Below are 22,637 nucleotides of genomic sequence, written 5' to 3' on the forward strand. Positions count from 1 at the left end.
TAGTATTGTTTTAATAACAGTAAAGTAATAGTATTAGTTTCAGTAACAGTAAAGTAATAGTATTAGTTATAATAACAGTAAAGTAATAGTATTAGTTTCAGTAACAGTAAAGTAATAGTATTAGTTTCAGTAACAGTAAAATAATAGTAATAGTATTAGTTATAATAACAGCAATAGTAAAAGTATCAGTTTTAGTAAGAGTAAAGTAATAGTATTGTTTTAATAACAGTAAAGTAATAGTATTAGTTTCAGTAACAGTAAAATAATAGTAATAGTATTAGTTATAATAACAGCAATAGTAAAAGTATCAGTTTTAGTAAGAGTAAAGTAATAGTATTGTTTTAATAACAGTAAAGTAATAGTATTAGTTTCAGTAACAGTAAAGTAATAGTATTAGTTTCAGTAAGAGTAAAGTAATAGTATTAGTTTCAGTAACAGTAAAGTAATAGTATTAGTTTCAGTAACAGTAAAGTAATAGTATTAGTTTCAGTAACAGTAAAGTAATAGTATTAGTTTCAGTAACAGTAAAGTAATAGTATTAGTTTCAGTAACAGTAAAGTAATAGTATTAGTTATAATAACAGTAAAGTAATAGTATTAGTTATAATAACAGTAAAGTAATAGTATTAGTTTCAGTAACAGTAAAGTAATAGTATTAGTTTCAGTAACAGTAAAATAATAGTAATAGTATTAGTTATAATAACAGCAATAGTAAAAGTATCAGTTTTAGTAAGAGTAAAGTAATAGTATTGTTTTAATAACAGTAAAGTAATAGTATTAGTTTCAGTAACAGTAAAGTAATAGTATTAGTTTCAGTAACAGTAAAGTAATAGTATTAGTTTCAGTAACAGTAAAGTAATAGTATTAGTTTCAGTAACAGTAAAGTAATAGTATTAGTTTCAGTAACAGTAAAGTAATAGTATTAGTTTCAGTAACAGTAAAGTAATAGTATTAGTTATAATAACAGTAAAGTAATAGTATTAGTTTCAGTAACAGTAAAGTAATAGTATTAGTTTCAGTAAGAGTAAAGTAATAGTATTAGTTTCAGTAACAGTAAAGTAATAGTATTAGTTTCAGTAACAGTAAAGTAATAGTATTAGTTTCAGTAACAGTAAAGTAATAGTATTAGTTTCAGTAACAGTAAAGTAATAGTATTAGTTTCAGTAACAGTAAAGTAATAGTATTAGTTATAATAACAGCAATAGTAAAAGTATCAGTTATAGTAAGAGTAAAGTAATAGTATTGTTTTAATAACAGTAAAGTAATAGTATTAGTTTCAGTAACAGTAAAGTAATAGTATTAGTTTCAGTAACAGTAAAGTAATAGTATTAGTTTCAGTAACAGTAAAGTAATAGTATTAGTTTCAGTAACAGTAAAGTAATAGTATTAGTTTCAGTAACAGTAAAGTAATAGTATTCGTTTCAGTAACAGTAAAGTAATAGTATTAGTTTCAGTAACAGTAAAGTAATAGTATTAGTTTCAGTAACAGTAAAGTAATAGTATTAGTTTCAGTAACAGTAAAGTAATAGTATTAGTTTCAGTAACAGTAAAGTAATAGTAATAGTATTAGTTATAATAACAGCAATGGTAAATGTATCAGTTTTAGTAAGAGTAAAGTAATAGTATTAGTTTCAGTAACAGTAAAGTAATAGTATTAGTTTCAGTAACAGTAAAGTAATAGTATTAGTTTCAGTAACAGTAAAGTAATAGTATTAGTTTCAGTAACAGTAAAGTAATAGTATTAGTTTCAGTAACAGTAAAGTAATAGTATTAGTTTCAGTAACAGTAAAGTAATAGTATTAGTTTCAGTAACAGTAAAGTAATAGTATTAGTTATAATAACAGTAAAGTAATAGTATTAGTTTCAGTAACAGTAAAGTAATAGTATTAGTTTCAGTAACAGTAAAGTAATAGTATTAGTTATAATAACAGTAAAGTAATAGTATTAGTTTCAGTAACAGTAAAGTAATAGTATTAGTTTCAGTAACAGTAAAATAATAGTATTAGTTATAATAACAGCAATAGTAAAAGTATCAGTTTTAGTAAGAGTAAAGTAATAGTATTGTTTTAATAACAGTAAAGTAATAGTATTAGTTTCAGTAACAGTAAAGTAATAGTATTAGTTATAATAACAGTAAAGTAATAGTATTAGTTTCAGTAACAGTAAAGTAATAGTATTAGTTTCAGTAACAGTAAAATAATAGTAATAGTATTAGTTATAATAACAGCAATAGTAAAAGTATCAGTTTTAGTAAGAGTAAAGTAATAGTATTGTTTTAATAACAGTAAAGTAATAGTATTAGTTTCAGTAACAGTAAAATAATAGTAATAGTATTAGTTATAATAACAGCAATAGTAAAAGTATCAGTTTTAGTAAGAGTAAAGTAATAGTATTGTTTTAATAACAGTAAAGTAATAGTATTAGTTTCAGTAACAGTAAAGTAATAGTATTAGTTTCAGTAAGAGTAAAGTAATAGTATTAGTTTCAGTAACAGTAAAGTAATAGTATTAGTTTCAGTAACAGTAAAGTAATAGTATTAGTTTCAGTAACAGTAAAGTAATAGTATTAGTTTCAGTAACAGTAAAGTAATAGTATTAGTTTCAGTAACAGTAAAGTAATAGTATTAGTTATAATAACAGTAAAGTAATAGTATTAGTTATAATAACAGTAAAGTAATAGTATTAGTTTCAGTAACAGTAAAGTAATAGTATTAGTTTCAGTAACAGTAAAATAATAGTAATAGTATTAGTTATAATAACAGCAATAGTAAAAGTATCAGTTTTAGTAAGAGTAAAGTAATAGTATTGTTTTAATAACAGTAAATTAATAGTATTAGTTTCAGTAACAGTAAAGTAATAGTATTAGTTTCAGTAACAGTAAAGTAATAGTATTAGTTTCAGTAACAGTAAAGTAATAGTATTAGTTTCAGTAACAGTAAAGTAATAGTATTAGTTTCAGTAACAGTAAAGTAATAGTATTAGTTTCAGTAACAGTAAAGTAATAGTATTAGTTATAATAACAGTAAAGTAATAGTATTAGTTTCAGTAACAGTAAAGTAATAGTATTAGTTTCAGTAAGAGTAAAGTAATAGTATTAGTTTCAGTAACAGTAAAGTAATAGTATTAGTTTCAGTAACAGTAAAGTAATAGTATTAGTTTCAGTAACAGTAAAGTAATAGTATTAGTTTCAGTAACAGTAAAGTAATAGTATTAGTTTCAGTAACAGTAAAGTAATAGTATTAGTTATAATAACAGTAAAGTAATAGTATTAGTTATAATAACAGTAAAGTAATAGTATTAGTTTCAGTAACAGTAAAGTAATAGTATTAGTTTCAGTAACAGTAAAATAATAGTAATAGTATTAGTTATAATAACAGCAATAGTAAAAGTATCAGTTTTAGTAAGAGTAAAGTAATAGTATTGTTTTAATAACAGTAAAGTAATAGTATTAGTTTCAGTAACAGTAAAATAATAGTAATATTTTTAGTTATAATAACAGCAATAGTAAAAGTATCAGTTTTAGTAAGAGTAAAGTAATAGTATTAGTTTCAGTAACAGTAAAGTAATAGTATTAGTTTCAGTAACAGTAAAGTAATAGTATTAGTTTCAGTAACAGTAAAGTAATAGTATTAGTTTCAGTAACAGTAAAGTAATAGTATTAGTTTCAGTAACAGTAAAGTAATAGTATTAGTTTCAGTAACAGTAAAGTAATAGTATTAGTTTCAGTAACAGTAAAGTAATAGTATTAGTTATAATAACAGTAAAGTAATAGTATTAGTTATAATAACAGTAAAGTAATAGTATTAGTTTCAGTAACAGTAAAGTAATAGTATTAGTTTCAGTAACAGTAAAATAATAGTAATAGTATTAGTTATAATAACAGCAATAGTAAAAGTATCAGTTTTAGTAAGAGTAAAGTAATAGTATTGTTTTAATAACAGTAAAGTAATAGTATTAGTTTCAGTAACAGTAAAATAATAGTAATAGTATTAGTTATAATAACAGCAATAGTAAAAGTATCAGTTTTAGTAAGAGTAAAGTAATAGTATTAGTTTCAGTAACAGTAAAGTAATAGTATTAGTTTCAGTAACAGTAAAGTAATAGTATTAGTTTCAGTAACAGTAAAGTAATAGTATTAGTTTCAGTAACAGTAAAGTAATAGTATTAGTTTCAGTAACAGTAAAGTAATAGTATTGTTTTAATAACAGTAAAGTAATAGTATTAGTTTCAGTAACAGTAAAATAATAGTAATAGTATTAGTTATAATAACAGCAATAGTAAAAGTATCAGTTTTAGTAAGAGTAAAGTAATAGTATTGTTTTAATAACAGTAAAGTAATAGTATTAGTTTCAGTAACAGTAAAGTAATAGTATTAGTTTCAGTAACAGTAAAGTAATAGTATTAGTTTCAGTAACAGTAAAGTAATAGTATTAGTTTCAGTAACAGTAAAGTAATAGTATTAGTTTCAGTAACAGTAAAGTAATAGTATTAGTTTCAGTAACAGTAAAGTAATAGTATTAGTTTCAGTAACAGTAAAGTAATAGTATGTTTTAGTAACAGTAAAATAATAGTAATAGTATTAGTTATAATAACAGCAATAGTAAAAGTATCAGTTATAGTAACAGTAAAGTAATAGTAGTGTTTGTTTTAGCAACAGTAAAGTAATAGTATTGTTTTAGTAAGAGTATTGTTTTAGTAAGAGTATTGTTTTAGTAACAGTAAAGTAATAGTATTAGTAATAGTACACATATTAGTGATAGTATTAATATTAGTAATGGTAGAGTAATTGTAACATACTAGTAAAGTAACAATACTTGTAAAAGTAGGTTAATAGAAGGTAACATACTGTATATATCTCTTGAGCTCCTGTCCACTACACATGGACCAGTGGTATCGGTGGAAGGCAGCTTGAACCAGTGGAGCCATCACACTCCCCATGGCTGTCTCGTCCCCACAACGATTACCCTGACCATCATGCTCCATACCCAGCCTTTACACACACAAGAAAGAGAAAGGGAAAGAGAGAGAGAGAGAGTTAGGGACGTTGTCATGGACGTTGATTCCTAATAAGATTTAATTTGACTTAGAGAATATGTTACCTGTCCAGCTCCCCACTTCCTCTCCAGCTCCTCTGGGTTCCCCACTACCTCTCCAGCTCCCCACTACCTCTCCAGCTCCTCTGGGTTCCCCACTACCTCTCCAGCTCCCCACTTCCTCTCCAGCTCCTCTGGGTTCCCCACTACCTGTCGAGCTCCCCACTACCTCTCCAGCTCCTCTGGGTTCCCCACTACCTCTCCAGCTCCCCACTACCTCTCCAGCTCCTCTGGGTTCCCCACTACCTCTCCAGCTCCCCACTTCCTCTCCAGCTCCTCTGGGTTCCCCACTACCTCTCCAGCTCCTCTGGGTTCCCCACTACCTCTCCAGCTCCTCTGGGTTCCCCACTACCTCTCCAGCTCCCCACTACCTCTCCAGCTCCTCTGGGTTCCCCACTACCTCTCCAGCTCCCCACTTCCTCTCCAGCTCCTCTGGGTTCCCCACTACCTGTCGAGCTCCCCACTACCTCTCCAGCTCCTCTGGGCTCCCCACTACCTCTCCAGCTCCCCACTACCTCTCCAGCTCCCCACTACCTCTCCAGCTCCTCTGGGTTCCCCACTACCTCTCCAGCTCCCCACTACCTCTGCAGCTCCTCTGGGTTCCCCACTACCTCTCCAGCTCCTCTGGGTTCCCCACTACCTCTCCAGCTCCCCACTACCTCTCCAGCTCCTCTGGGTTCCCCACTACCTCTTCAGCTCCTCTGGGTTCCCCACTACCTCTCCAGCTCCCCACTACCTCTCCAGCTCCCCACTACCTCTGCAGCTCCTCTGGGTTCCCCACTACCTCTCCAGCTCCTCTGGGTTCCCCACTACCTCTCCAGCTCCCCACTACCTCTCCAGCTCCCCACTACCTCTCCAGTTCCTCTGGGTTCCCCACTACCTCTCCAGTTCCCCACTACCTCTCCAGCTCCTCTGGGTTCCCCACTACCTCTCCAGCTCCCCACTACCTCTCCAGCTCCCCACTACCTCTCCAGCTCCTCTGGGTTCCCCACTACCTCTCCAGCTCCCCACTACCTCTCCAGCTCCCCACTACCTCTCCAGCTCCTCTGGGTTCCCCACTACCTCTCCAGCTCCCCACTACCTCTCCAGCTCCTCTGGGTTCCCCACTACCTCTCCAGCTCCCCACTACCTCTCCAGCTCCCCACTACCTCTCCAGCTCCTCTGGGTTCCCCACTACCTCTCCAGCTCCCCACTACCTCTCCAGCTCCCCACTACCTCTCCAGCTCCTCTGGGTTCCCCACTACCTCTCCAGCTCCCCACTACCTCTGCAGCTCCTCTGGGTTCCCCACTACCTCTCCAGCTCCTCTGGGTTCCCCACTATCTCTCCAGCTCCTCTGGGTTCCCCACTACCTCTCCAGCTCCCCACTACCTCTCCAGCTCCCCACTACCTCTGCAGCTCCTCTGGGTTCCCCACTACCTCTCCAGCTCCTCTGGGTTCCCCACTACCTCTCCAGCTCCCCACTACCTCTCCAGCTCCCCACTACCTCTGCAGCTCCTCTGGGTTCCCCACTACCTCTCCAGCTCCTCTGGGTTCCCCACTACCTCTCCAGCTCCTCTGGGTTCCCCACTACCTCTCCAGCTCCCCACTACCTCTCCAGCTCCCCACTACCTCTGCAGCTCCTCTGGGTTCCCCACTACCTCTCCAGCTCCTCTGGGTCCCCCACTACCTCTCCAGCTCCCCACTACCTCTCCAGTTCCTCTGGGTTCCCCACTACCTCTCCAGTTCCCCACTACCTCTCCAGCTCCTCTGGGTTCCCCACTACCTCTCCAGCTCCCCATTACCTCTCCAGCTCCTCTGGGTTCCCCACTACCTCTCCAGTTCCTCTGGGTTCCCCACTACCTCTCCAGCTCCTCTGGGTTCCCCACTACCTCTCCAGTTCCTCTGGGTTCCCCACTACCTCTCCAGCTCCTCTGGGTTCCCCACTACCTCTCCAGCTCCTCTGGGTTCCCCACTACCTCTCCAGTTCCCCACTACCTCTCCAGCTCCTCTGGGTTCCCCACTACCTCTCCAGCTCCCCACTACCTCTCCAGCTCCTCTGGGTTCCCCACTACCTCTCCAGTTCCTCTGGGTTCCCCACTACCTCTCCAGCTCCCCATTACCTCTCCAGCTCCTCTGGGTTCCCCACTACCTCTCCAGCTCCTCTGGTGTCCCTATGGCCTGCCGCTCTACGGCCTGCCGCTCTACGGTCTGCCGCTCTACGGCCTGCCGCTCTATGGATGTTATGTCTGATTGACGTAATTTGGGAGGAGGCAGGACATGATGTAATATCATAATAGAGGAGAGGCTGTAGAATAGGTGGGCCTGTCTCTGAAAGGTGGTTGATGCTAACGTCAGATCACAGAGGAGCCAACTGAACACAAAACCACTGAATAGATTATGGGAAACATTATATTTCCACACTATGGAACCTTGAACCGCCCCCGTGTAAACACACACAGACACAGATAATCAGAATTTACACATGTCCGGTCTCGTGGGCGACAACGAAGGCAGAGGAGAATCCATCCTCATGGTTCAGCGTGCAGCTCCGGACTGTATGGCACATGCCTGTTACGGGGGCGTAGCCTGGAGAAGAGAGAAATCATTCTACATTGAGGTAGATATGGTGAAAGAGAGAGGAGAGAAATCATTCTACATTGAGGTAGATATGGTGAAAGAGAGACAATGGTGCGTACTAGTGCTGCGCGAATAGTGGTTTTTGAGGTCGCTTCAGTATCATTATTAAAAAATAATCCTGGTTTTCACAATAAATGCATTATGTGGGTTGAATGCTGAAACACAGAATAAAACATTGAATAAAAGTCCCATGATGGACTGCCCATTACCGCTCTCTATCCTTTTGTCATTTCTCTCTGGTACTGTTCGGGGATTTAAAGTATTGATTGGGGACATTTGTGGAGGAATGTAACTGTTTTTCTTGGTGATTTGTGATGTTTAATTTGCAATAACAGTAGTTGCAAAGAAAAAGCCATATCTCAGACTGGTCAATAAAAAGAGAGAGAGGAACTCTGCCTAGAAGGCCAGCATCCTTGAGTCGCCTCTTCACTGTTGACGTTGAGACTGGTGATTTGCAGGTACTATTTGATGAAGCTAGCCTTCATTCAGCTAGCCTTAATTTTTCAGAACAAAACGAAAATAGACTGAATAAGTTTCAGAAGAAACTCGTTTCTGGACATTTTGAGCCTGTAATCGAACCCACGAATGCCGACGCTCCAGATACTCAACTAGTCTACTGAAGGCCAATTGTATTGCTTCTTTAATCAGGACAACAGTTTTCAGCTGTGCTAACATAATTGCAAAAGTTTTTATTTTATTTTTACCCCAATTTCATGGTATCCAATTGTTTTAGTAGTTACTATCTTGTCTCATCGCTACAACTCCTGTACGGGCTCGGGAGAGACGAAGGTTGAAAGTCATGCGTCCTCCGATACACAACCCAACCACAGCGCGCATCCAACCCGGAAGCCAGCCGCACCAATGTGTCGGAGGAAACACCGTGCACCTGGCAACCTTGGTTAGCGTGCACTGTGCCCGGCCTGCCACAGGAGTCGCTGGTGAGCGATGAGACAAGGATATCCCTACCGGCCTAACCCGACGACACTAAGCCAATTGTGCGTCGCCCCAAGGACCCCCCCGGTCGCAGCCGGTTACGACAGAGCCTGGGCGTGAACCCAGAGTCTCTTGTGGCACAGCTGGCGCTGCAGTACAGCGCCCTTAACCACCCGGGAGGCCGCAAAAGGGTTTTCTAATGATCAATTAGCCTTTTAAAATGCTAAACTTGGATTAGCTAACACAACGTGCCATTGGAACATGTCTACACTATTTTTGATTAATTTGATGTTATTTTAATAGACAAAAGTGGTTTTTTTTTAAAGGACATTTCTAAGTGACCCCAAACTTTTGAATGGAAGTGTATATAAACCCAGCAAAAAAAGGAATGTCCTCTCACTGTTAACTGCGTTTATTTTCAGCAAACTTAACATGTGTAAATATTTATATGAACATAACAAAATTCAACAACTGAGACATAAACTGAACAAGTTCCACAGACATGTTGTCACGACAAAGGTAACTCCTCTCCCTGTTCGGGCGGCGCTCAGCGTCCCGGGTTTACTAGCCGCCACGATCCCTTTTTCCCTTTCTGGTTGTTTTGTCTGTGTTCCTTTTCACACCTGGTTTCATTTGTGTTTATTTCTGTGTGTATATAGGGCACCTGTTGCCTGCCTTAGTTCGTGCAGGATTAAGCTTGTGTGTATTTGCGCTCGATTATCTTTGATGTTTATTGTTTTCGCTATTACGCACGTGTATGTAAATTTCGGAACTGAGTCTGGTCCTCCGTGCGTTTTGCATGAGTTTCTGTATTGTTTTCACTACTACTCTTTGAAAGACAGGGTCAAGAAAAAGGGACGTTTCCTTTTTGCTGATTTTATATACACACAGTACCGGTCAAAAGTTTTAGATCACCTACTCATTGAAGAGTTTTTCTTTAATTTTTACATAGTTTTGATGTCTTTATTATAATTATACTATGAAATAACACACATGGAATCATGTAGTAGGCAAAAAAGTGTTAAACAAATCAGAATATATTTTATATTCTTCAAATTGCCACCCTTTGCCTTGATGACAGGTTTCGATTAATAGATGTGCCTTCTTAAATGTTAAGTGTGTGTGGGATTTCATTTCCTCTTAATGTGTTTAAGCCAATTAGTTGTGTTAAGGTAGGGGTGGTACACAGAGGATAGCCCAATCTGGTAAAAGACCAAGTCCATATTATGGCAAGAACAGCTCAAATAAGCAAAGAGAATCGACAGTCCATCATTACTTTAAGACATGAAGGTCAGTCAATACGGAACATTTCAAGAACTTTGAAAGTTTCTTCAAGTGCAGTCGCAAAAACCATCAAGCACTAAGATGAAACTGGCTCTCATGAGGACCGCCACAGGAAAGGAAGCTGCAGAGGATAAGCTCATTAGAGTTACCAGCCTCAGAAATTGAATCCCAAATAAATGCATCACAGTTCAAGTAACAGACACATCTCAACGTCAACTGTTCAGAGGAGACTTTGTGAATCAGGCCTTCATGGTTGAATTGCTGCAAAGAAACCACTACTAAAGGACACCAATAATAAGTAGAGACTTGCTTGGGCCAAGAAACATGAGTAATGGACATTTGACCGGTGGAAATGTGTCCTTTGGTCTGGAGTCCAATTTGGAGATTTTTGGTTCCAACCTCTGTGTCTTTATAATACGTGTGTGGGTGAACGGATGATCTCTGCATGTGTGGTTCCCACTGTAAAGCATGGAGGAGGTGTGATGGTGTGGTTGTGCTTTGCTGATGACACTGTCGGTGATTGAATTAGAATTCAAGGCACACTTTAACCAGCATGGCTACAACAGCATTCTGCAGCGATATGCCATCGCATCTGGTATGCACTTAGTGGGACTATTTGTTTTTCAACAGAACAATGACCCAACAAACCTCTAGGCTGTGTAAGGGCTATTTTACCAAGAAGGAGAGTGATTGAGTACTGCATCAGAAGACCTGGCCTCCCGAATCACCCGACCTCAACCCAATCGAGATGGGATGGGATGAGTTGGACCACAGAGTGAAGGAAAAGAAGCCAACAAGTGCTCAGCATATGTGGGAACTCCTTCAAGACTGTTGGAAAAGCATTCCTCATTAAGCTAGTTGAGGGAATGCCAAGAGTGTGCAAAGCTGTCATCAAGGCAAAGGGTGGCTACTTTGAAGAATTTGAAATGTAAATAAATATTGATTTGTTTAACACTTTTTTGGTTTCTACATGATTCCATATGTGTTATTTCATAGTTATGATGTCTTCACTATTATTCTACAATGTAGAAAAAAGTAAAAAGAAAACTCTGGAATGAGTAGGTGTGTTCAAACCTTTGACTGGTATCTATATATATATATATATATATATATATATATATATATATATATATATATATATATATATCTTCACCAAATCTATGAAACTGGTATTGTTCCTGAAGATTTGAAAATTACCAAAGTTATACCCCTCTAGATATCTGGGTATCCAAGATCTTTACAAAATATCACCCAATATCTGTACTACCATGTTTTTATAAAATCCTGAAGAATAGTGAAACATGTCATTCAACACTGTTTTCTGTATGAGCATCATTATGGTTTTGGTAAAAAACTATTCCACAGATACTGCTCTTTTGCAATTAGTTTATACAATATTTATAGCCCTGAACAATGAATACACTCTTGGCATCTTTTTGGATTTATCCAAAGCGTGGCTCAGGTAGTGCAGCTCATCCAGGATGGAACATCAATGTGAGCTGTGGCAAGAAGGTTTGCTGTGTCTGTCAGCATAGTGTCCAGAGCATGGAGGCGCTACCAGGAGACAGGCCAGTACATCAGGAGACATGGAGGAGGCTGCAGGATCGCTACCTCCGCCTTTGAGCAAGGAGGAGCAGGAGGAGCACTGCCAGAGCCCTGCAAAATGACCCCCAGCAGGCCACAAATGTGCATGTGTCTGCTGAAACGGTCAGAAACAGACTCCATGAAGGTGGTATGAGGGACCGACATCCACAGGTGGGGGTTGTGCTTACAGCCCAACACCGTGCAGGACGTTTGGCATTTGCCAGGGAACACCAAGAATGGCAAATTCGCCACTGGCGCCCTGTACTTTTCACAGATGAAAGCAGGTTCACACTGAGCACGTGACAGACATTACAGAGTCTGGAGACGCCGTGGAGAACATTCTGCTGCCTGCAACATCCTCCAGCATGACTGGTTTGGCGGTGGGTCAGTCATGGTGCGGGGTGGCATTTCTTTGGGGGGCCGCACAGCCCTCCATTGGCTCGCCAGAGGTAGCCTGACTGCCATTAGGTACTGAGATGAGATCCTCAGACCCCTTGTGAGACCGTATGCTGTTGCGGTTGGCCCTGGGTTCCTCCTAATGCAAGACAATGCTGGACCTCATGTGGCTGGAGTGTGTCAGCAGTTCCTGCAAGAGGAAGGCATTGATGCTATGGACTGGCCTGCCCATTCCCCAGACCTGAATCCAATTGAGCACATCTGGGACATCATGTCTCGCTCCATCCACCAACAGTTGCACCACAGACTGTCCAGGAGTTGGCGGATGCTTTAGTCCAGGTCTGGGAGGAGATCCCTCAGGAGACCATGCGCCACCTTACCAGGAGCATGACCAGGCGTTGTAGGGAGGTCATACAGGCACGTGGAGGCCACACACACTACTGAGCCTAATTTTGACTTGTTTTTAGGACATTACATCAAAGTTGGATCAGCCTGTAGTGTAGTTTTCCACTTTCATTTTGAGTGTGACTCCACATCAAGACCTCCATGGGTTGATAAATTTGATTTCCATTGATAACTGTGTGATTTTGTTGTCAGCACATTCAACTATGTAAAGAAAAAAGTATTTAATAAGAATATTTCATTCATTCAGATCTAGGATGTGTTATTTTAATGTTCCCTTTATTTTTTTGATCAGTGTAGTTATGTTTATGGTATACCGGAGCCAAGATATCCTGTGGCGTGCCAAAGGGTTCGATAATTGGACCTTTGTTATTTGTAATCTATATCAATGACCTCACTGCTGGGTCTTCTACCGTACTTCCCCTTCTCTCATTGCTGATGATACCAATTAGATTTTATCACACAAGAATCTTGACTCACTAATTAATATAGCCAACTCAGGCATAGCCACAGTTTCTGAATGGTTCCAGATAAAACAATTTATCTTCAAATGTTTTTAAAAAATCGACTTTAAAAAATCCCAAAATAAAGAGAGGCAGAACCTCAATAAGTGGGAATGAAATGGAACTAGTCACATCCATTAGATTCCTCAGAGTTCTAATTGATGAAAATGTATCCTAGAAAGATCACATTGAATCTGTCTGCAGCAAAGTGATGAAATCTGTTGGTATCATCAGACAAATTAGTGGTTTGGTTCATCAGGCTTCCTAACTCTATACTAGAGCTTCATTTACCCATATGTCATTTACTGTAATATTGTCTGGGTGGGCCAGTACATATACCTCCTACCTACACAAATTACTCATCATACAATTGCAAGACAAGCCACCTCGAATTACCCGGCTCCATCTGCAAGTTTGTTTAAGAAACTAATTATATTGTCTATTTATGACATTAATGTACTCCAATTATGCCCTTTCATCTACAAATACTCATACCTCCCAGACAGTTTACCTACACCCTTCAATGGATGCTTCCATGTTAATTCTGAAATACATCTACACAACAAAAGACACTGCAATAACCTTCACCCTCCATACTGCTGCACCTCACATAGTCATTTCTATATTAGATATAGAGCTACCATACTCTAAAATTATTATCTTCACATTACCAAACATCATTATCCCTCAATAACTTCAAGCAAAGACTGGGGGTTCAGCCTGACTACTCAGTAATCTCCCCCATATAACTCCCACACACTCACATCCACACGCACATGTAAACAAAACATATACAGTTGATTATTCTTTTGATTGCTGGTGAATTCATTTACACATTTATAATTAGCAGTTTTTGTTAGTTGTATTTGTATTTATTATGGATCCCCATTAGTTCCTGCCAAGGCAGCAGCTACTCTTCCTGGGGTTTATTATGGATCCCCATTAGTTTCTGCCAAGGCAGCAGCTACTCTTCCTGGGGTTTATTATGGATCCCCATTAGTTCCTGCCAAGGCAGCAGCTACTCTTCCTGGGGTTTATTATGGATCCCCATTAGTTCCTGCCAAGGCAGCAGCTACTCTTCCTGTGGTTTATTATGGATCCCCATTAGTTCCTGCCAAGGCAGCAGCTACTCTTCCTGGGGTTTATTATGGATCCCCATTAGTTCCTGCCAAGGCAGCAGCTCCTCTTCCTGGGGTTTATTATGGATCCCCAGTTTGCCAAGGCAGCAGCTCCTCTTCCTGGATCCCCAAGGCCAAGGCAGCAGCTACTCTTCCTGGGGTTTATTATGGATCCCCATTAGTTCCTGCCAAGGCAGCAGCTCCTCTTCCTGGGGTTTATTATGGATCCCCATTAGTTCCTGCCAAGGCAGCAGCTACTCTTCCTGGGGTTTATTATAGATCCCCAATAGTAATGTTTTAAAATCATATTACTCCTCTGCTAGCCTCCCTACACTGGCTTCCTGTCATGGCAAGGGCTGATTTCAAGGTTGAGTCACTGACGTGATCTTCCTGTCCGGGTTGGCGCCCCCTTCGGGTTTGTTCCGTGGGGGAGATATTTGTGGGCTATACTCGGCCTTGTCTCAGGGTAGTAAGTTGGTGGTTGAAGATATCCTTCTGCTGTGTGAGGGCTGTGCTTTGGCAAAGTGGGTGGGGTTATATACTGCCTGTTTGGCCCTGCATGAGGTTATCATCGGAGGGGGCCACAGTGTCTCCAAACCCCTCCTGTCTCAGCCTCCAGTATTTATGCTGCAGTAGATTATGTGTTGGGTGGCTAGGGTCAGTATGTCTTATCCGGTGTCTTGTGTGAATTTAAGTATGCTAATTTTCAATTTTTCTCTCTTTATCTCTCTTTCTCTCAGAGGACCTGGGCCCTAGGACCATGCCTCAGGACGACCTGGCCTGATGACTCCTTGATGTCCCCAGTCCACCTGGTCATGCTACTGCGCCAATTTCGACTGTTCTGCCTGTGGCTATGGAACCTGTTCACCAGACGTGCTACCTCCCGGACCTGCTGGTTTGGACTCTCTCTACTGGACCTGCTGTCTCTAACTCTGAATGATCGGTGTTGAAAAGCCAGCTGACATTTACTCCTGAGGGGCTGACCTGTTGCACCCTCTACAACCACTGTGATTATTATAATCTGACCCTGCTGGTCATCTATGAACGTTTGAACATCTTGGTCATGTACTGTTATAATCTTTGGTGCAAACAAATAAATACAAAATAAATGGATAACTTAGTATGAAAAATGAGAGCCTGAAACTATAAATGTTGGTGGAAGATACAGCAGACTGTTCTTCAGAGCAACTCTGGTATAACAAATGAATCCAGCATGTCTAAAATCAAATACAACTGTGATCACCAGGTTGACTAGCTAACACCTCTGTTGGGCACATTCAACAACTACCAAATAGAGTTTTTTAACATCAAATAGTGCAACTGGCTGCTTCAACAAATAGTACTAAGAGTAACATTAGGAGGGCTTCTTCAAACACTACATTATGTGACCTAACGTTTTCAGAACACTGCAGGCCCGGTAGGGAGCTGGAATGAAGTCAGTGAGACTGACAGGAGGAGGAAGCAGTACACATGGGGTAATCCTGGACCAACCCTACATTCCAGGGGGTTAGAGGTACGGGTTAGGGTCAGAGTTAGGGATCAGGGGTCGTGGTCTTACCCTGCATGCCTGTGGGTCCAAAGCCCTGTCTGGTCAGGAAGATGGCGTGATCATGGTGCTCAGAATGGTCATGGTCTGCCTTCTGCTGAACGAACGCCCAGCGACACACGTTCTCCAGACTCCTGGACGGGTTCCCTCGTTCTATCAGGCTGATGGACTGACAGGACAGACAAACTGTTAGAACCTGATAGCATGGTGTTAGCAACACCAAGGTCATGGGTTCAATTCCTTCAAGAATCACAAACACATGCTGTAACCAGTAGTGGTGCATGGGTAAAATCACTGGGGAAGCCAAGACCCCCCTAAAAAGACATATTACAACATGCGTGTTGTGATAGTGTTTTCTCTATAACCTGTTCATTTATATGCCTTGACACCGTGATATATAGGCCTAAAGGCAGAGACAATAAATGGCAGAATAAATTAAACCACACCTTTGGTTCATCACAAAACTGGATAGCAACATCTGTCCATTGAAGTCCACAAAGCATATTGACTCACCCAGAAATACCGCTCCCCTCTCTTTCATGACTCTGTCATACAGTACACACTTCTAGGTTTTGTTGTCCTAGGCTACCTGACTCGCTAGGCTAACTTCCTTGGGACAACGGTGCCCCAGGCCAGCTAGTTAACATTAGCCTATTACATCAAGCAACAATTTGAACTTCCATCCTCTCAGACCAGGGGCACAATGCATGAATTTATGGTTGGATCAGAATTGTCATTAAAATCATTGGCGAGTACGGAGAATTAAGTAAAACCACAAATCCCTATCTCCATCTATGGGTAATTTAGGAAAGGGACAATTTTTTTGGTATTTTTTTGGTAAATTACATTTGGCTTGTGATTGGAGTGAAGCCAAACCAAATGGGCTTCCCTTGACACATTTGTTTTGATAAATTAAGCTCACTCAGTTTAGCTCAATGCTGATTGACTAATATCAATATGTTGTCAAGGAAGGACAAATGCTCGCTGGTTTCTCTTGTATTCAATGCCACGGGCAGCAACAATGTCATACTCTTTTTGACCAGATAGCATCAGATAGATGGCCGACACATACTGAGACAGAGGGGCGCTGTTTCGCTAGCTCGGATGCTTTCTCCAGTAAGATACATTCAGCCTTTTCCAAATTGAAGGACCACTATGAAACACATTTTTTTTGTGGACGCCTGGCTTCCCTTGGCATCCATGAATACACACCACTGGCTGTAACTGTATGCACTCACTGTACTGGATAGAATAATTGTGGATAGAATATTCTTCTAAGTGGTATCCTATTTAGAGCTTTATCGAAGCGGTATCTTTAAAGCCTACCTTAGCATAGCCCAGCATGATCATCCTCACCAACACCACATTAATGTGGACTCCTAGAGACTCATCGTGGTAGATCTCATTCACCTGAAACAAACAGCAAGACAGGATCGAAAACAGATGGAAATATAAATGAATAAAATATGGAGATGAGGTAATTGGGTGGGATATTTAGAGATGGGCTATGTACAGGTGCAGTGATCTGTGAGCTGCTCTGACAGCTGATGCTTAAGGTTAGTGAGGGAGATATGAGTCTCCAGCTTCAGTGATTTTTTCAGTTCGTTCCAGTCATTGGCAGCAGAGAACTGGAAGGCAAGGCGTCCAAAGGAGGAATCGGCTCTGGGGGATGACCAGTGAGATATACCTGCTGGAGCGTGTGCTACGAGTGGGTGATAATGTGGTGACCGGTGAGCTGAGATAAGGCGGAGCTTTACCTAGCAAAGACTTGTAGATGACCTGGAGCCAGTGGGCTTGGCGGCGAGTATGAAGCGAGGGCCAGCCAACGAGAGCTTACAGGTCGCAGTGATTGGTAGTATATGGGGCTTTGGTGACAAAACGGATGGCACTGTGATATACTGCATATAATCTGTGAAGTAGAGTGTGGGAGGCTATGTTATCGATGACATCGCCGAAGTCGAGGATCGGTAGGATGGTCAGTTTTACGAGGGTATGTTTGGCAGCATGAGTGAAGGAGGCTTAGTTGCGAAATAGGAAGCCGATTCTAGATTTAATTTAGGATTGGAGATGCTTAATGTGAGTCTGAAAGGAGAGTTTACAGTCTAGCCAGACACCTAGGTACTTGTAGCTGTCCACATATTCTAAGTCAGAACCGTCCAGAGTAGTGATGGTGGGCTGGCAGGCAGTTGCGGGCAGCGATCGGTTGAAGAGCATGCATTTAGTTTAACTTGCATTTAGGAGCAGTTGGAGGCCACGGAAGGAGGGTTGCATGGCATTGAAGCTCATCTGGGGTGAATACTTTTGCAAGGCACTGTACACAGAGCTAAATGTATCAGGAGGAGAAAGAGAAGTGACTAACAATGAGGGTTAGAGTTAGATAAGAGAAGCGACTAACAATGAGGGTTAGAGTTCGATAAGAGAAGTGACTAACAATGAGGGTTAGAGTTCATTAAGAGAAAAAGTGACTTACAATGTTCATGAGGGTCAGCAGGTAGTTCTGCACATGCTCCTTGCCATGGAAACGCACCACGGAATAGTCGACACCGAGGAGAACTTCAATGTTGTAGTCGTCATCTCCGGCGTGGCGGCGCTTCCTCACCGCCTGGTTCACCTGCTGGGACACCTGGTCTAGAACCCTCGGAACACCTGGCAGGGACAACTGGTCTAGAACCCCCAGAACACCTGACAGGGACACCTGGTCTGGAATCCCCGGAACACCTGGTAGGGACAGCTCTATTTCTGGTTCTGGAGAGGAAGGATGAACAGACAGTTAGCTGTAAACTTTTCATTGACAGCTAACTTTTTAGTTAAATTAAGTTTGTATTTGGGTTTGCTAGCTGACTGCTAACTTTTCATTTGGGTGGTTAGCTAGCCAACAGCTATGTCTTAACTTTAGATTTCAGATATTTTATTTATTTATTTATTTATTTTTTATTTCACCTTTATTTAACCAGGTAGGCAAGTTGAGAACAAGTTCTCATTTACAATTGCGACCTGGCCAAGATAAAGCAAAGCAGTTCGACAGATACAATGACACAGAGTTACACATGGAGTAAAACAAACATACAGTCAATAATACAGTATAAACAAGTCTATATACAATGTGTGTCATGTTTTGTCATTTATTATCTTGTCTTGTCCCTGTGCTTCCCATTCTATTCGTTTCCCTCTGCTGGTCTTATTAGGTTCTTTCCCTCTTTCTATCCCTCTCTCTCCCCCTCCCTCTCTCACTCTCTCGCTCTCTCTTCTCTCTATCGTTCCGTTCCTGCTCCCAGCTGTTCCTATTCCCCTAATCAATCATTTAGTCTTCCCACACCTGTTCCCGATCCTTTCCCCTGATTAGAGTCCCTATTTCTTCCTTTGTGTTCCGTTCCTGTCCTGTCGGTTCCTTGTCTAGAATTCACCGTGCTGTGTTTGTGTATCGCCCTGTCGTGTCGTGTTTTCCTCAGATGCTGCGTGGTGAGCAGGTGTCTGAGTCTGTCTGGTTCAAGTGCCTTCCCGAGGCAACCTGCTGTTCACCTGCTGTTCAAGATCGAGTCTCCAGTTTGTCCTCGTCATTTCGAGTGAAAGTTGTGTTTTTTGTTTGTATTTACTTTACTGGATTAAAGACTCTGTTTTCGCCAAGTCGCTTTTGGGTCCTCTTTCACCTGCATGACAATGTGAGCAAATGAGGTGAGAAGGGAGGTAAAGGCAAAAAAGGCCATGGTGGCAGAGTAAATACAATATAGCAAGTAAAACACTGGAATGGTAGTTTTGCAATGGAAGAATGTGCAAAGTAGACATAAAAATAATGGGGTGCAAAGGAGCAAAATAAATAAATTAATTAAATACAGTTGGGAAAGAGGTAGTTGTTTGGGCTAAATTATAGGTGGGCTATGTACAGGTGCAGTAATCTGTAAGATGCTCTGACAGTTGGTGCTTAAAGCTAGTGAGGGAGATAAGTGTTTCCAGTTTCAGAGATTTTTGCAGTTCGTTCCAATCACTGGCAGCAGAGAACTGGAAGGAGAGGCGGCCAAAGAAAGAATTTGTTTTGGGGGTGACCAGAGAGATATACCTGCTGGAGCATGTGCTACAGGTGGGAGATGCTATGGTGACCAGCGAGCTGAGATAAGGGGGGACTTTACCTAGCAGGGTCTTGTAGATGACATGGAGCCAGTGGGTTTGGCGACGAGTATGAAGCGAGGGCCAGCAAACGAGAGCGTACAGGTCGCAATGGTGGGTAGTATATGGGGCTTTGGTGACAAAACGGATTGCACTGTGATAGACTGCATCCAATTTGTTGAGTAGGGTATTTTGTAAATGACATCGCCAAAGTCGAGGATTGGTAGGATGGTCAGTTTTACAAGGGTATGTTTGGCAGCATGAGTGAAGGATGCTTTGTTGCGAAATAGGAAGCCAATTCTAGATTTAACTTTGGATTGGAGATGTTTGATATGGGTCTGGAAGGAGAGTTTACAGTCTAACCAGACACCTAAGTATTTGTAGTTGTCCACGTATTCTAAGTCAGAGCCGTCCAGAGTAGTGATGTTGGACAGGCGGGTAGGTGCAGGTAGCGATCGGTTGAAGAGCATGGATTTAGTTTTACTTGTATTTAAGAGCAATTGGAGGCCACGGAAGGAGAGTTGTATGGCATTGAAGCTTGCCTGGAGGGTTGTTAACACAGTGTCCAAAGAAGGGCCGGAAGTATAAAGAATGGTGTCGTCTGCGTAGAGGTGGATCAGGGACTCACCAGCAGCAAGAGCGACCTCATTGATGTATACAGAGAAGAGAGTCGGTCCAAGAATTGAACCCTGTGGCACCCCCATAGAGACTGCCAGAGGTTCAGACAGCAGACCCTCCGATTTGACACACTGAACTCTATCAGAGAAGTAGTTGGTGAACCAGGCGAGGCAATCATTTGAGAAACCAAGATAGCCGAGTTTGTGTGTAGAGGTGTTCTTGGAGACCCCTCCGGCTAGAATGCTTGTTTGTTCTAGATTATAACTACATTTTCCAGAAACCTAAATTATGTGACAAATCAGTCAGCAATCAACATCCCTTCTGAGCACAGTCTAGGTTGCATTCCAGGTTGATTTTGGAATGCGATAACAGAAAAAGAAGATACATCAATTCCATCTTACAATGTCTTCAGAACATGTAAAAATGTGAATCATTGGTTATAAATCACATTTTTATATTGAAATAAAAAGTGTTTAGGTTGTTAGCCAGAAAGTTAGCAATGTAAGGTAGGCTACATTGTTATATAATGTTATAACTAGCTATCTAATGTGAGCTAACGGCCTTCCCTTGAATTTCTCTGCCTGATAAAAGATTGGATTTCAATCTGACGAGAGCTAGCAAGCTAAGTTGGTAGCTACATTAGCTAGCTATCACACTTGTGGAAAAAAAGTTAAACAATATATTTTCATTTTCAAAGTGTTGCATTCACGGAAAATAGCTTGGCTTGGCTTACTTGGCCCTTTTGCCCTTTCCTTTGCCCCTTTGACTCTAATACTTGGTATGGCCCCTTGCATTCTCAAAAACAAGCTGGTAGTTAGTCCTTCGCGAGCTAGCTACCTAGTTAGACTAGCTAGATCTCTAGCTACAAAGAGTACTGTCATGCAACATACAGACAGTATGTTGTTTGGCAGTATTGAGCACTTGGATGAGGGAACACAGTGGTAATCCCTAGCTGTTGTGTCAATATGTTGTTTGGCAGTATTGAGCACTTGGATGAGGGAACACAGTGGTGATCCCTAGCGGTTGTGACAATATATTGATGGGAGTATTGAGCCCTGGGACGAGGAAACAGTGTGGTGATCCCTAGCGGTTGTGACAATATATTGATGTGAGTATTGAGCCCTGGGACGAGGAAACAGTGTGGTGATCCCTAGCTGTTGTGACAATATATTGATGTGAGTATTGAGCCCTGGGACGAGGAAACAGTGTGGTGATCCCTAGCGGTTGTGACAATATATTGATGTGAGTATTGAGCCCTGGGACGAGGAAACAGAGTGGTGATCACTAGCTGTTGTGTAAATATGTTGTTGGCAGTAAGGAGCACTGAGACGAGGGAACAGAGTGGGGATCGATAGCTGTTGTGACGATATGATGTTTGGTAGTTTTCCATCTACATGGAATAGTAGGCTGGCTAACGAATCACTAACCCACACCCATCAACATGGAAGTGTAAACTGACTAACCACTCACTAACCCACACCCATCAACATGGAAGTGTAAACTGACTAACCACTCACTAACCCACACCCATCAACATGGAATAGTATCAATGATGTCACTCTCACTGCTGGTGTTTCTCTGATCCACCTCTACGCAGATGACACCATTCTGTATACCTCTGTCCCTTCGTTGGACACTGTTAACTAACCTCCAGATGAGCTTCAATGCCATACAACTCTCCTTCCTTCCAGACATCTCCAATCCAAAATTAAATCTAGAATCAGCTTCCTATTTCGCAACTAAGCCTCCTTCACTCATGCTGCCAAACATTCCCTTGTAAAACGGACTATCTTACCGATCCTCGACTTCGGCGATGTCATTTACAAAATAGCCTCCAACACTCTACTCAGCAAATTGAATGCAGTCTATCACAGTGCCATCTGTTTTGTCACCAAAGCCCCATATACTACCCACCACTGCGACCTGTATGACCTCGTTGGCTGGCCCTCGCTTCATACTCGTCACCAAATCCACTGGCTCCAGGTCATCTACAAGTCTCTGCTAGGTAAAGCCCTGCCTTATCTCAGCTCACTGGTCAACATAGCAGCACCCACCCATAGCACGCGCTCCAGCAGGTAATTCTTCCTTTGGCCACCTCTTCTTCCAGTTCTCTGCTGCCAATGACTGGAACGAACTGAAAAAATCTCTGAAGCTGGAGACTCTTACCTCTCTCACTAGCTTTAAGCACCAGCTGTCAGAGCAGCTGACAGATCACTGAACCTGTACACAGCTCATCTGTAAATAGGCCATCCAATCTACCTCATCCCCATACTGTATTTATTTATTTATCTTGCTCCGTTGCACCCCAGTATCTCAACTTACACATTCAGCTTCTGCACAGCCTACCATTCCAGTGTTTAATTGTTATATTGTAATTACTTTGCCACCATGGCCTATTTATTGCCTTACCTCCCTTATCCTACCTCATTTGCACATGCTGTATA

The 22,637-nt window shown here is 41.0% G+C and overlaps 1 protein-coding gene across 1 annotated transcript in view; it reads right to left on the minus strand.

Annotated features, from left to right (window-relative positions):
* Positions 1–22,637, minus strand: part of adamts3 (ADAM metallopeptidase with thrombospondin type 1 motif, 3) — a 210,783-nt gene that overhangs the window by 104,950 nt on the left and 83,196 nt on the right. Inside the window, exons 6-10 of the mRNA XM_046348366.1 lie at positions 17,945–18,219; positions 16,801–16,884; positions 15,487–15,643; positions 7,552–7,657; positions 4,845–4,988 (exon numbers count right to left, since the gene is read on the minus strand). Coding sequence (XP_046204322.1) covers positions 4,845–4,988; positions 7,552–7,657; positions 15,487–15,643; positions 16,801–16,884; positions 17,945–18,219 — 766 coding nt within the window. The remainder of the gene's footprint in view (positions 1–4,844; positions 4,989–7,551; positions 7,658–15,486; positions 15,644–16,800; positions 16,885–17,944; positions 18,220–22,637) is intronic.

Source organism: Oncorhynchus gorbuscha, linkage group LG05 (assembly GCF_021184085.1).
Source record: "Oncorhynchus gorbuscha isolate QuinsamMale2020 ecotype Even-year linkage group LG05, OgorEven_v1.0, whole genome shotgun sequence".
Classification (NCBI taxonomy): domain Eukaryota; kingdom Metazoa; phylum Chordata; class Actinopteri; order Salmoniformes; family Salmonidae; genus Oncorhynchus; species Oncorhynchus gorbuscha.